The sequence below is a fragment of the Equus asinus genome, chromosome 18 (genome assembly GCF_041296235.1).
Source record: "Equus asinus isolate D_3611 breed Donkey chromosome 18, EquAss-T2T_v2, whole genome shotgun sequence".
NCBI lineage: Eukaryota > Metazoa > Chordata > Mammalia > Perissodactyla > Equidae > Equus > Equus asinus.
The window spans coordinates 40,588,768-40,603,175 of record NC_091807.1 but is presented as its reverse complement, the minus strand read 5'-3'; the positions used below and the strand labels follow the sequence as shown (position 1 = coordinate 40,603,175).

Genomic DNA, 14,408 nt, shown 5'->3' with positions numbered 1-14,408 from the left:
ACTGGCTAGGTCCAAGAACATGTTAAAAGACTTGGGAGAATGCAACCAGCAAAATCCAAAATAAGGGACGTGCATTGGGAAAAAGAACCCCCCCCATATCATGGACACATGGAGAGTCTTCAAGTCGTCCCCCGACCAACGCCTCAGTCTCCTGCACTCAATACTGGCTTCCGCTCAGACCAGCTTGCCAGAGGCCTCCTGCACCAACACAGCGAAGGCGGGACTGAGTGCAGGAGACTGAAGCGTTGGTCATGGGAGGGCTTGAAGTCTTTGCGTGTCTATAAGGGGGAGGCCCTTTTCCCCAGTGCATTTCCCTTCTCTTGGATTCTGCTGGTTGCCTTCTCCTCATGTCTTTTCACACAGACAGGGAGAGACGGGGAGGGGCTGGGCTGCAGCGTGGAGCCCTTATCTGCACCCTGACTTTTACAGAGAAACTTTTAGAAGGCCATCACAAACACGTGAGCTCTGAGTGTTTCTCTCATAATAAGGAATTCCTACTAATTTGTTAAGGTGGGATAATTGCATTGCAGGTATGCTTATGTCTTTTTTAAGAGCCCTTGGAAGCATTTGCTAAAGAATTCATGAATGAAACACTGTTTGCTTCAAAACTCTCCAGTATGTGTGTTGAAGGCAAGTGATAGGATGGATAAATGGATTTCTTTATACCATTCTCTCTACTTTAGTATATCTTTAAAATTTTCCAATAATGAAAATCTTTTGAAAATGTACAGGCCAACTTGGAATCTGCGGTGGCCCACACATACAAACAACCTCAAAGCTGGCATGCCTCTGCGTTGTGAACACCCAAACCCTACGGTCCGCCTCACCCACTCTCACCTCTCCGGACGGAAGTAACACTCCTTGTGTCCAGGTCCAGCTTCTGCACCAAGGCACTGGGGTCGATCTTGGTCCTGGCAAAGACGTCAGTGTTCACGAAAGCCCACTCCTAAAACAGAAAGAAAGGAGACGTAAGACTCGCTCCATGGTTTCAAGGTGAAATGCAAGCCAGTCACGGACAGGGAGGCCCCTCGGGAAGGACTTCAAGGGGCTCAAGGACCAGTTCCGGCTTCTGTGAAGGAGGACCTGGAGGAACGACCCTCACCCCCAAGAGTGGAGCCCAAGGCCACTGGGAGCTCAGACCCCAGAGCTCTAAGGCAGCATCCTTCCTGCTGGCCTCAAATCCCACACAGCTCTGCTCTGGGTCTGGGACCTTCTCAGACCAGATTTAGGATCAGTATCGATTACAAATTCCAGTCTCAACATTCAGAAGCACCTATGACAGGAACCAGATCTCGTTCCAGACCTGGCACCTTATTCCTGTTCTTTCCGCAGCACTCTCCCATTTCACAGCCACTGTTCCATCTCAGCACTCTTCCTCCCAGGTCTGTTCCCAACCCACATTCATCCCCACATCAAGATTTCAAAACCCTCCAAGTCACTCAGCCCGTCACACTGTGCTAACCCAGAACTCGCCTCCCATGCCTGTCCGGCTCATTCCAGGTCCAAGTCAAGGACAGAGGCCTCCGGAAGGACCACGGCATTGACCCCCAAAGGAGTCACAGACTGAGACAGGACCAGGGTGAGGCAGAAACCAGCCCAAGCACCACGAAGGTGCCAGGCTAGATGGCAGCCCCGAGCGCCCTCACGCAGAGCTCCCACCCAGAGCACCTGACAGAGAAGCCCTCGCTCCTGAGGGGTCCCAGGACAGGGAGAGACAGTCCATGAACAAGAGACATCAGAGACCCCACAGAGAGCAGCGCTGGAGCCTGGGTGGCAGCCAGGTGGGCTAGGCAGGAGGGCCTTCTCGGTCAAGATCTCAGGGCAAGGAGCCACAGGAGATGAGGGGTCAGGTGCAGCCTCAGGTCACGCATCTAGGTCTGTATACAGCCCATCCTCAAGTTCTTTCCACACCATCCCTTGAACATTCTCCACAGTGGTACTTTATATCTCATTACTCCACATTTAGGAGCTTACCATAAAAGGTGCTGAGGTCACACTGTTCAAACGTCTATCAAAGATTAGCATGTCATTACGTGACTAGAAATCAGAATTCTGTTTAACTGTCTATTCCATGTTCAAGTTCAAGGATTATGCTGTTCATTTACGCAAGGTCTAGTCATCGTTCTTCTCCGAATCTGCCTAGTCTTTGTAAGCTTTGCTTCCGTTCCTCTCTCACTTGATTCCTTATGTCTACAATACTTTAGACACGCTTATTCCCAGCACCTCGATTCCATAAGTCCACAGAAAAACTGGTACACGAATGTTCACGGCAGTATTATTCATGATAGCCAAACACTAGACAAAACCTAACTATCCAGTAACTTATGAACAGATTAAAGAAAATGTGGTGTAGTATGGTATGCCAATACAATGGAATGTTTTTCAGCCACGGGAAGAATGAAGTCAACAAAGATATGCATGATACAAAAATAATGCTACAAGGATGAACCTTGAAAACACGCTAAGTGAAAGAATCCAGACAAAAAAGGCCCCATACTGTTTTATCCCATTTATATGAAATGTCCAGAACAGACAAATCTATAGGGACCGAAAGTAGATCAGTGGTTGCCAGAATGATGGATAATAAGTATGAGGTTTCTTTTTGGAGTGATGAAAACGTTCTGAAATTTGTAGTGATACCTGCTCAACTCTGTGAATATACCAAAAAAAAAACCCGTTGACCTGTACACTTTAAAGGAGTGGATTCTAGGACATGTGAATTACATCTCAACAAAGTTTTTATAAAAGCCAGGGCACTGGTGCCAGACCCTGGGATCAGACATCAGCTCCTTCAACAGCAACTGACTGTCCTTGGTAATTTATTTAGACTCTCAGCTTTTCCACCTGCAAAACGAGGGTTAGGGCTGTTCTGGAGATGTAAAGTGCCCAGCACACAGCAACTGCTTAACAAACACGGCTGTTCTCATTAGCATTACCAGCCCAAAGTCAGGGCCTCCGCGGACCCCCAAGGCCTTCTGTGCTGTCCCCGTGCCAGTCCCTGGTTACAGACACCACTAAATGCTTCCAGGGCAGCTCAAGGGTCAGCACCTGGACAAACAAACAGTGGTCCATGCTGACAGCAGATACTATTCCACCCAAAAAGGAATGAACACGGATACATGACACGACCGGCATGAACCTGGAAAACCCAGCGCTAAGTCCAAGAAGCAAACGCAGCGGCCACAACCTGTATGACTCGATCCATAGGAAACGTCCAGAATAGACAGCAAGTAGACCCGTGGCTGCTTAGGGCTGGGGGACGCGGGACAGAGGGGCGACTGCTAAGGGCACAGGGTCTCTCCAGTCTGCTCTTCATCTTCCCACGAACCTAGGAACCTCCCTTCTCTCCCCGGGAGATCGGCTACGACTGACAAGAATCCCTGCCATTTTCTGCCGCATCCCGGGATGCGCGGGATGCGCGGCTCCCGCACGGCGCCGGGCAGACTCCGCCGAGAGCCGACCAGGACCCCGAGAGCACAGAGCGGCGCCCCGCACCCGCCCGCGGGGACCCCCTCCCCGCCGCCCAGGCCCCCCGCGGTGTCCCAACTATACCTTTCCCCCAACTCCAGCGGCCGAGGCCTGCGGAGGGGCGGCCTCTCGGGCCGGGGGCGCGGGGCCGACCGCGGCCTCCCCCGCGGGCCTCACGGCAGCCTGGTGAACCCGGGCCCGCAGCCCCCGCACTTTCCCCATGGCCTCGGCGGGGACCCGCGGCCGGCCGGAAGCACCGGCACACGCGGCCGACCCGGGCGGAAGTCGGTGCTGCGCTCTGGAGGCCCGGGAGGAAGGCGAGCCTCAGCGGCTGGGGTCCGCGCTCAGCCGCGCACGCGCCGCGCGGTGGGCGGGGCCTCGGAGGGGAGGGGCCTCGGGGGGGCGGGGCCGCGAGGGCAGGTGAGGGGCTAATTGCTCCGCTTTCCCCAGCACCCTTGGGATTTGCGGAATGACGAGTCCAGCGCAGGACCTGACGAACAAGATGAAAATGCAGGAGTATATTTGCTCGTGGCACGTGTGCCTTTCCAAAAGGCCCTGAGGACTGGGGGCGTGGGGGCCGGCATGTTATGAGAAGTGGTGTCCTGTCTAAAATGAGGTTGAGATAGGATATGGTTGTGATGGGGTTCAGGGCAGGCTGCCCCGAGATGCGCCCCTCTGGTGTGCGGCTTCTTCCTAGCTAAAGACAATAAAGGCTGGAAGACTCAGGAAGAGCATTGGACCTTCTCCCAAACTGCCTAAAGAATTTAACATAGAAGGCCTATTCCAAGAAGGAACTCATACCATAAGACAGCTATAGTATAATGTGAAAGAGGCGTGATAGGAAGTCACCAACAAGCCCATTTTTGGCCCAGCAAAACCTGTTTAACGAACATTTGCATTTCCATCTCCATGTAAATTGTCTCCCCCTCTGAAATCCCAAATCACTACCCGCAACATCCTCCTTGTCTGTAGCTGAAGATATTTTAAACAGGCAGCCTCAGCCAGATGGCTCAGTTGCTCAGTTTTTCCTGAGTTTCTCCCATGTATACATGTTATTAAACTTTGTTTGATTTTCTCCTGTGTTGACGAAAATAATCCATAACCAATCTATAAATGAAAATTTGGGTGAGTTTATTCTGAGCCAAAATGTGATGACCATGACCTGGGGACCCGAAGGAAGGAAGGGCACCCAAGAAGCGGGGTGCACAGAGTGGTTATATACCTTCAAAGAGGATGTTTCACATAGGATTGAAATGTCCTTTTTACAGTAGTCACAAGACTGCTCTGTCAGCACAGCGATTGGTGGACACAGCAGATACGTCTGCTGTCTCGGTGCACACAGCAGGGTGGCAGGTCTGCTGTCTCAAGCTGGGTGGTCACAGGTGGGCACAGAAATCAGTTCCTAGCCAAGGGAGAGATACTTATTAAGGAAATGCCAATGTGGGGGTGTTGATGAAAATAATCCATAACCAATGTATAAATGAAAATTTGGGAGAGTTTATTCTGAGCTAAAATCTGAGGACCATGGCCTGGGGCCTTTCCTCCCGAAGGAAGAAAGGACACCAAAGAAGTGGAGTGCACAGAGTGGTTATATCCCCCCAAACAGGATGTTTCACATAGGATTGAAATGTCCCTTTTACAATAGTCACAAGATTGCCCTGTCGGCACAGCACTTGATGGACACAGCAGGTAGTGGGTCTGCTGTCTCGGAGGGCGCAGCAGGAGGCAAGTCTGTTGTCTCAAGCTGGGCGGTCACAGGTGAGCGCTGCAGTCAGTTCCTAGCCTAAGGAAAGGTGCTTAATCCTTAAAGAAATGCCAACGTTGGGAGGGGGAGGGAAGTTGCACCTTTATCTTAAGGGCCATTTGTTCTTACCATAGGAAATGTTTTAAAGCAGATATGCAATGCATGCTCAACGGCCACAGTCAGGCCTTTTGGAAAACACAAAGTCAGGCCAAATTAGGTTTACACCAAATGTCTTCCTCATATACTCCAATGTATCCTATTGCTTGCCATTTCTATTTGTCAAGGTGAACAATCTGGTGTGTTTTGGATTCCTTCAGCGTGCCTTCAGCATCTGAGCCCACTTGATCCTTGAGGAGAAAGTATTCACCTTAATGTACCCTGGATGTGAAGCAGGCTCAGCGAGCCTAGGAGTTGAAAGAAAGATTTCTTTGACTCTCAAGGTCTGTTGGTTGTGCTCTTTTATTCAGAGAATAGCATGGAGTAGCATGGGGACTGGACCCATTGGCAGTGAAGAGCTGCAATGGGCTGAGGGCAGGGCTAAATTTACAAGGCATAGGTATGTGAACTATTTTTACTAAACAAGGAAAGATCATGTAAAAAAAAGTTGTTAAAGTGATATCAGTGCAGGTGGGGTCTGGTTATGGGGTGGTCCTATAACTTTGGAGACGAATCAGGTCAGATCATGTCAGGATGCCCTATGCTTCCTGGAGGATGATAGAGATTGGTATGTAGGCCAGGACGCCTTAGGCTTCTCTCCCTGGGGCAGCCTTGATCCTCATCAGATTGTTGATGCAAATAACCCATAACCAACCTATAAATCAAAACTGGAATGAGTTTATTATGAGCCAAGTTGAGGATTATAACCCGGGAAGGCCTCAGAAGGTGTTCCAGAGAAGTGGGGGTTTCACTATAGTCTTATATCTTTTTAGAACAAAGAAGATACCCTATGGGAGACTGGAATTGGCCACCCCAAGATATGTCTCTTTGGCATGAGGCTGGTTACTTTTGAAAACTGCAGACAGGAAAGGGACTCTGAAAAGCAGAGTTTACTTACACTTTGTTAAGAGACATTTACATTTGTAAAGGAAATCTCCATCCGTAAAGGTGTCTCCCTCTCTGTACCAGGAAGAAGGGAGGATGACCTTATCTCTAGAAACTCTTAATGTGGAAGGCAAGGACTTAAATCTGCATAATAATCTTATTCCTGTTTACTGTGCTTGTCTGGTAACCTCCTGTAACTGACTCCCCCACCCCCAACATCCTCCTTTGTCTTTAGCTGAAGATGATATTTAAGGTGGTGGCTTTGGCCATTTTGGCTACTTGCTCAGCTTGCCTGAGCCTCTCCCATGTATACATGTTCTAAAGTTTTGTTTAATTTTCTCTTGTTATTCTGTCTCATGTGAATTTAATTCGTTCTTTGGCCAGAAGAACCCACAGCAGGTAGAGGAAATGTCTTCCTCCCCTACAACACTCAGGATACATTTTCAAAGAGGTATTCAGCTGCAAATTAGCAGGTCAACGTGACCATGATGCCAGGAAAGGGACTAATCCAGGCATCACCAATAGGGTGTTGCCACCATTAGGGTGCAGGAGGGGAAGTATGCATTCTTTATCTCGAGAGATTCCTTTAATGGATAAGCAGATGTACAATGTATGTTTGATAGGCCATAAGTCAGGCTTTCTGATTCAAGCTGAATCAGTCTTTTAAGTTGTTGTTGCTTTGTTTTGGTTTGGTTTTTTTGAGGAAGATTAGCCCTGAGCTAACATCTGTGCCCATCTTCCTCCACTTTATGTGTGGGACGCCGACCACAGCGTGGCTTGACAAGCGGTGCCAAGTCCGCACCCGGGATCTGAACTGGGGAAGCCCAGGCCACCGAAGCAGAATGTGCAAACTTAACCACTGCACCACCAGGCCGCCCCAATGAAAATATATTTTTCATTGATGCTTCTTGTCACACCAATCAGAGCTGACTCCCCACACTGTTCAGCACCTCGCTCCCTCCACATAAGAGCAGATCTTGAGGTCTACCCCTCGCTTCCATCGGCTCTCGCTCCCTCCCAGCTACTGTGGATTTACGCCACTCTAAGTGCCCACATCTTTTGTCTTCAGTGCCTTGCTGTAACACACATGCGTGTAAGGACATATGTGTCCTTACACATATGAACAGAAGCTGTCTGAAGAAAAGTTTCAGCAAAGAGACTGTTAGATGTTTGGAGACATGCATCGAGTTCAAGTCTGTGCGTCTTCCTGCGGTGCCCAAAAAGGGCTGGAAGCCTGTTCTCCAGGCCAGGAGGTCACGTTTGGGAGAGTCTGACTGAAAATAGCAGTCTTGGTTGGCTGGGGCTACTGTAAAAATTCCCCAGACTAGGGGTTTAAACAACAGACACTTATCTCTCAGAGTTCTCACACACATTTTGTAATTGTTGCAAGTAAATAGCTGAAGAATTTGCCTATATTCCCTGAAAGAACTTCTCCAGATGTCAAAAACTATGAGGAGGTGGGCAGGGCCCGGCCTCAGAAGCAGAGAAGTTGGCCCTGTGTGACCCTTTGGAAATGAGCAGCCTGCCCAGTGGCCAGGGAGGGCATCTGACCAGCGCCTGCCACGCCAGGTGGTCAAAGATACGCCCAGCTGCATTTGTGTAGACCCTCCTGCCTGGCTAGGAGCACGACCAGTGGAACTTCCCAGAGGAGTGAGTGTCGGCCCAACAGCTGGGCTTTCTGGAGTGTGCAGAAGGCGATGCCCATCCCCAGCCGTGTCCCCACCCATCCGGTGGCATGTGCTTCTTTAAGGGGGTGTCATGCAGCGTTGTGAGAGAAGCCTGGTTCTCTGGTTCTGCACCACAGCACAGGTCCACAGCTGTGCCACGATTTAAGGAGAATGCAGAGTAATCACTGTTCCATAAATGTGATGCAGGGGCGAGCTAACTGGTGAGAGCCCGCAGGCACAAAGAGAATGCTCAGGGGGCATCAAGGAACATCCCCCTGGCAGCCTGTGCAGAGACACTAGGGAACATTCCAGAAGCAGCTCTGTTTGGAGAGCCCCAGCATCGCCGACCTGATCTTTAACACATTTGTATCCAGCCAGCCACATTCTGGAGCTGTCTGCGGCAGGAGACCCCGTCTAGGCTCCTGGACACGGGACTCGCTCCCCTGCCTGACCCAGCCCAGGATCTCGGCTCCTGGCCAGCTCCAGTCTCCTGCAGGACGGCCTCGATTCCTGGGTGCTGTTTGCCTCTTCTGTGCCGTCCATGCTTTCTCAGTACACAGTGGGGTGTCCAACTGCTGCAAAATGCATCTGTCGGAGTGGTTGAAAGTCCTGGGCCCCCTTCTCTCTCTGTCTGGCCTGACATCCCCCTGGGTGATCTCCAGTCCAGAGCTTTCCATGCCACACCCGGCTACCCTGACATCTGCATCTGCAGCCAGATCTCTCTCCTTCTCCACGGAAAGTTTAGTGGAAATCTCAAAGGAATTCTTGGCTCCCATCGCAATCTGCCCCCACTGCCCAGCGGGATGTTCCCTTTCAGTAAATAGGGCACCATCACCGCGCAGCTGCCCAAGCCCCAAACCCAGCTGTCATCTTCCCCAGCCCCCCCTCCCTGTCACCAGGCTGGTGGCGCCAGTCAATTCTTTTGTGCTTTCTTGCACTCAATCTTTCTTCGCCCGAGGGCGCTCGCGAACCAGCAGGGCGCACCCTTCCCCTGGGGTCCGAGGGTGGAGCTGCGGGCGCCCCGAGCGCAGAGATGCGCGCTGTGCGGGGAATCCCAGCACGGAGTGGCTTCCCCCGGAGTTCCAGGCCCTTCCGCCTCCGCAGGGCGCGGACCACGCAGGAGCCGTGTCCCCCGAAGCCCTCCGCGCCAGGGCCTGGGGTCCCAGGCAGTCGCGAAGGATGGCTGCCGGGACGCGCCATCCCTGCCGCACCGCGGTACAACAGCCCCGCTCGTCACTGTCCGCCCGGTCACTGGGGGCCGCGAAGGGCTTCCTAGTGAAGGACCAGGCTCCGCTCTCGGGGTTCCCAGTCCCACCAGGCTGCGCGTTAGGGCCCAAGGCCACCTGCGAACAGCGGGGCTGCTGGGGCTCCACCGCTCCTCGCAGTGTCCCCGCCTCCCTGCAGCGTGGACGCCGCCTGAGGCCAACCGCACTCCTGGACGCGGGGCTCCTGGGCAGCTGCGTCCCGGCCCTGCCTGGCCCTGGGCCAATGCTCTAATCCCGCAGGTCTGCGTGCGCCCAGTGTCAGGATGTCCCTCCTGGGGGGTCATGGGGGTCATGGAGCCACCAGCCTCGACCCCCCCGGGTACAGCGCCCAGCCCGGTGAATCCAGCTCCAGATGAGCCTTCCTCAGTCTCCTCACCCCTAGGAACACGTCTTATCAGCCCCTGTGCGGGCACACTCCTGTCCCCACAGTCCTGTCTGGCCTGAGTGCGGATCTTCGGTTCCCCCAGGCCTCTCCCCACGAGGGGAGGCCCCTTCACGCCCCCCAGGGAGGCGGCTGAGCTTGGTGGTGACTAGGGAAAGGTGGGAACATCTGAGCCTCAGTTTTCCCATCTCTACAGTGAGGTTGCCCTGAGGGTTCTCTGAGGACCAAGGGGTAAAGCTCCAGGAAGCTCCTGCAGGGAGCACACCCTCAGTACGTTCCAGCGGCCCTGGAGTCCGTAGGGAGCAAACGCGGTGGAGTCTGCACCACAGGGTTGAGATGTCACGGTGGGCACCGGGCAGTGCGTCCTGTAAATGCCAGAGCCGGGGAGGGGCAGAGTCCTGAGTCTGACCCCAGCCTTCTGGAGTCCCCCTGCCCCAGGGGGCAATGGGGAGGGGAGGCGGCTTCCCGGCTCCCTGCTTCTTCGGGACCCTCCCAAGATCTCAAAGGAGGAAATGCTGGAAGGAGGCGCCCTGCTCCAGGGCCAGCGGCTGAGACCTGCCCCAGCCTGCGCGAGCAGTGGGCTCCCTCCGTCTACCGCCTACAGATCGGGAGACTGAGGCAGGCGCGCAGTCCTGCCGTCGGCACCAGGTCTGGTTCCGCAGGGGTGCCCAGGCCAGGCCCGGGCAGCTTCTCTGAGACCAAGTGAGTGAGCAGGTGAGTGGCCCGCTGGGGGAAGGGGGTCGCTGGCGCCGCGTGGACAAGGTGGCTCCTGGGCGCATCTGCCTCTCAGTCGCACTGCCCAATGGAGGCGACTGGGTCCTGGTGACACCAGGCCCTGGTGGGCGGGGGCCTGGCATGCTGGGCCCAGAGGAGACAGCTGGGTTCGTGGTGGTCTCCAACCCCATGGCCTCGGCTTTGGTTCAAGGAAGTCTGGGGTTGAAGACAGTCGGTTTGGGTCTCTGCTGGGAGGTTTGCGGTCTGAGCACATCCATAAAGACGAATTTCCAGGACCTGGGCTCGCAGACCTCCCTCTTGGCTCCTAGGGCAGCTTGGCCAGTGCCGGACCTGTGCACCTCTGCGCACAGCGACTGCAGGGTCAGACATCCTGTCCACACCCAGGAATGCCCAGAAGTTCAGAGGCAAACAGTTTAAGCTGGGAAGTGCTCGCCTTTGAGAACTTGTGTGGGTAAAAATAATGTGTCCCCAGGTGACCCCGTGGCCTAGAGGTTAAGTTCTGTGCTCCACTGAGGCCCGTTTGCTGTTTGGGATCCTGGGCACCGGCCTGCTCCACGCAGCAGCAATGCTGTGGCTGCATCCGACCTACGCAACAGAGGAAGATTGGCACAGATGTTAGCTCAGGGACAATCTTCCTCACTGACACAAAGATATATATATATGGTGTTGACTCCAGCTGTGATGGCTGGGGGGCGATTCGGAGGAAGTGGTGAGGGAGGCAGGAGGAAGAGGCCCTGGATGAGGTTGCCCAAGTCGAGATTTCCACAAGGGTGTTCTGCCCTGGGGTAATGGATGGTGATGCCGACTCTGATAGCAGTTTCCTCACATTAAACCCAGCATATATAGGGTCAAAACCAAAACACTCTTTCCCTGCTTACTCCCTGGCTTCCTGGCTCCAGAATCCACTGTCCTCTGTGGAGACAGATACTGCCAAGGACAAGCACCTGGATTCATTATCTCCGCCCCGCTAAGAGATGCAGGCTGGTGGGAAAGTTCAGATCAGCAAGGCCATGTGCTCCCCCCTCCCCTACCTAAAATCCCAAATAAAAACCCTTCCTTTCAGCTTTTCGGGGAGTTTGGGATTTCAGCGTTGCTGCCCTCTCTCCTTGCTCAGTGCTGTGCAATAATAAAATTCCTACTTTCTTCCACTGCGCCCGGTGTCAGAGATTGGCTTGCTTCACAACGGGTGAGCGAACTCACTTCAGGTTCCATATCAATTTGCCAGCCCTCCGCGGAGCCCCTGTGCGTGCCTGACCGCATGCCCTTCAAGGGGCGGCCCACAGCCGACGCCCCTCCTTCCTGTTTGGTTACTATACTCGTTTATAGTAACATACTTTTCTGATTATAAAATTAGTATGTGGCTACGGTAGACAACTTGGGAAATACAGAAAACTCTTTTTGTGTGTGAGGAAGATTGTCACTGAGCTAATATCTGTGCCAAGCTTCCTCTATTTTGTATGTGGGATGCCCCTCAGCATGGCTTGATGAGCGGTATGCAGGTCTCTGCCCAGGATCCCAACCAAACCCGGAAGCGCTCCATCCCCCCAGGTGGAAGCAGAGCCTGAGAAGTTAACCACTAGCCCTGAGGCTGCCCCCAGAAAACTGTTTTAAAAGTTCAAGTCTCTTGAATCCGGTCACCCAGAGATGCCCACAGTGCACAGTGGCCAGTCCTTTCCAGCATCTTTCTTCTCTCCTGGGTGTGGTGCAGCCTCTTTAACTGGGAATTTTCATTGCTGCTAAAGGGTGGAAAGGGTTAAGCATTTCTGGGCCCACCCAGCCCATAGCCCAGGGCCTCAGTTCCCTCAGCCCAGCCCAGCCTCCCACGCATGTGTGACCTTCCGTGCCTCATGCCCTGCATGGATGGGGTCACAGTCAGAGTAGGGCAAATGCTCCCTGCCCCACTCAATCTCAGCCTCACCCCAGGTCAGCCAGCCTCCCGGGTCCTAGTGGTCAGGGTGAAACCCTCCCCCAGTGTCCTCGCCTCTGCCGGCCTTGTTCACCAGCCAAACTGGGCTGGGCCCTGGGCGCTTGGCCCCAACGCCGCTCCGTGTTTCCGGGCTCTGCTGAGAACTCATGCATTTCATCTCAGGTCCTGAGAGGCAGACCCTCACCCGCATTTTCAGGACCTGCCCCAGGCCATGCAGACGCCTGCCCAGCGGGTGTCCGAGACTGCAGTCCAGGCTTCCAGAGCCCAGCCACGTGGGCCCCCACTGCCACCTGCCAGCTCTTCTGTGTGCCAGAAGCAAGACTGACCCACAGGGCTACACTGGAGGTGCCGCTATTTCCTTGAGAGAGAAAACACAAGAGAGAGAGGGAAGACAGACACTGCCCCCCTACGCCCCCCAGTCCACAAGGGCTTCTGGGGAAGGAGGGGAGATCTTTCTGGATTGGTCCTTCTGGGCTGACAGGCCAGCTCTGCTCTAGGACCCAGAACCAGTGTCTGGGGGAGGGAGAGAGGAGGAAGGGAAGTGGGTGTGCAGAGTGGAGCAGCCACAGAAGGGGCAGAGAGAGGGAGACAGCTGGGATGCCTGCAGGGGTGCCATGGGGACCCAGTGGGGCAGGCACTGGCACACCTACCGTTAGGGTTTGGTGGGAACTGGGGAGCAAGGTGAGGTCCTTCAGTCCCCTCTACGGATGAGGAGGAGCCTTGAAACTAGCAGGAGAGGTAGGAAGAGAAGGTTTCAGAGAGAGACAGAGAAGACCCTTGGGGTCGGCTTCAGTATGAGGTGATCCCTGGTTCTGTTCTGGCCTCTGCCGTCCTCCTCTCCTTCCTCCCTAGTGCCATGTGCCTTCCAGGTCAGGCCCGGGGGGCCCGGGGCTCAGGGTGTGGTCTGTGGCTTTGTCCCCCAGCTGATGGTCAGACCTTCCCCCCACCGTCCAGAGTGTGTTAAACAGACACCTGGGCCAGATGTGGGTCCAGTGAGTTGGGCATGGACCAGCAAATCTGCATTCCGGAGAAGCCTTGAGCAGGGGATTTCCAGGTTCAGGTGTGTGGTTCCCCTCTCCCCCACTGTCCACACTCCCTGAGAATCACTGGTCCACAGCATGGCCTGTGAACCTCTTGTCTTACTTATACCTCCACCCACTCAACCCCCAGCCCACCCAGCCCATAATTATTTGGAGGCAGATCTGACACATCATGTCATCTTTGAATATTTCAACATATGACTCTAAAGTACGAAGACTCTTTAACATAATCACAAAACCTTTATGAAACCTAAAAAAATTAACAGTAATTTCTTAATATATGGTGCATGCACTGTGGTTGGTTGCTATGTCTCTCAGTGTTGGGTTGCCCAGGCCATATCTCCTTTCTCTCTCTCTCTCTCTCTCTCAGAACCTGCATATCTTCTTTCCATCTTTTATGTTCTGTGATAGCATCACCAGGTAGCTAGTGTGGGGACCTTTTCTCTTCCTCCCTAGGGCACGCGGTGGCCTCTTAATCTGGGTCCTTCTCTCAGATCTGGAGCTTTTCTTCTGTTGTTTGAGTGGCTCCTCCTCTCGCTTCACTCTTCTCTCCTCCTGGAAGTCCTGTGGTTGATGGATGTTGGCATCCAGGCATCTGGATGTGTCTTCCTCATTCCCACCTCTCTGTGCCCTGAGCTGATCCTCGTCCTCTCTCTGATTTGCTCTCGGCTTTTATCATTCTGCTCTTTAGTCTGGGTAATTCTTTTTTATTTCCACCATCAGAGTCTGCATCCCTAATGCCTGGTGCGTCTCCTTTGGGGGTGCACTCTCCTCTCCTGGGTGCCAATCTGCAGGCTGGTCCCCTCTCCTGGGATGTGAGTCACCCCTCTAGGCACTGCCCTCCGTGGTTCTCTGTGCCCTGTGGGGCCAGCCCCCACTTGGCGTGTGAGTGAGCCCCTCGGGGCTGCCACAGGCCTCTGCTCCCATTAATTATTCCTCTCTTCACACGGTTGTGCTTCTCCCTGTGAAGGTGAGTGATGAATAGTGTGTCCCCTTCTCAGGTGTGTGGTTGCTCCTCTGATGTGCCTCCCTCGGGAGCCATGGCGGGGGGCAGAGGGGCTGGGGCTCATGGACCACATTTGGTGCAATCAGCCACACGTAACTCCTTCCTCCGAATTGCTGGCTTACAACAGGAAGCA

General features: G+C 53.8%; 1 protein-coding gene across 1 annotated transcript in view; it reads right to left on the bottom strand.

Moving 5' to 3' along the window:
• SLX9 (SLX9 ribosome biogenesis factor) overlaps nucleotides 1-3,835 on the bottom strand; it is a 41,469-nt gene extending 37,634 nt beyond the window's left edge. The window contains exons 1-2 of the mRNA XM_014859794.3: nucleotides 3,553-3,835; nucleotides 838-946 (exon numbers count right to left, since the gene is read on the bottom strand). Coding sequence (XP_014715280.1) covers nucleotides 838-946; nucleotides 3,553-3,690 — 247 coding nt within the window. The 5' untranslated portion in view covers nucleotides 3,691-3,835. The remainder of the gene's footprint in view (nucleotides 1-837; nucleotides 947-3,552) is intronic.
• Nucleotides 3,836-14,408: the final 10,573 nt, after the last annotated feature.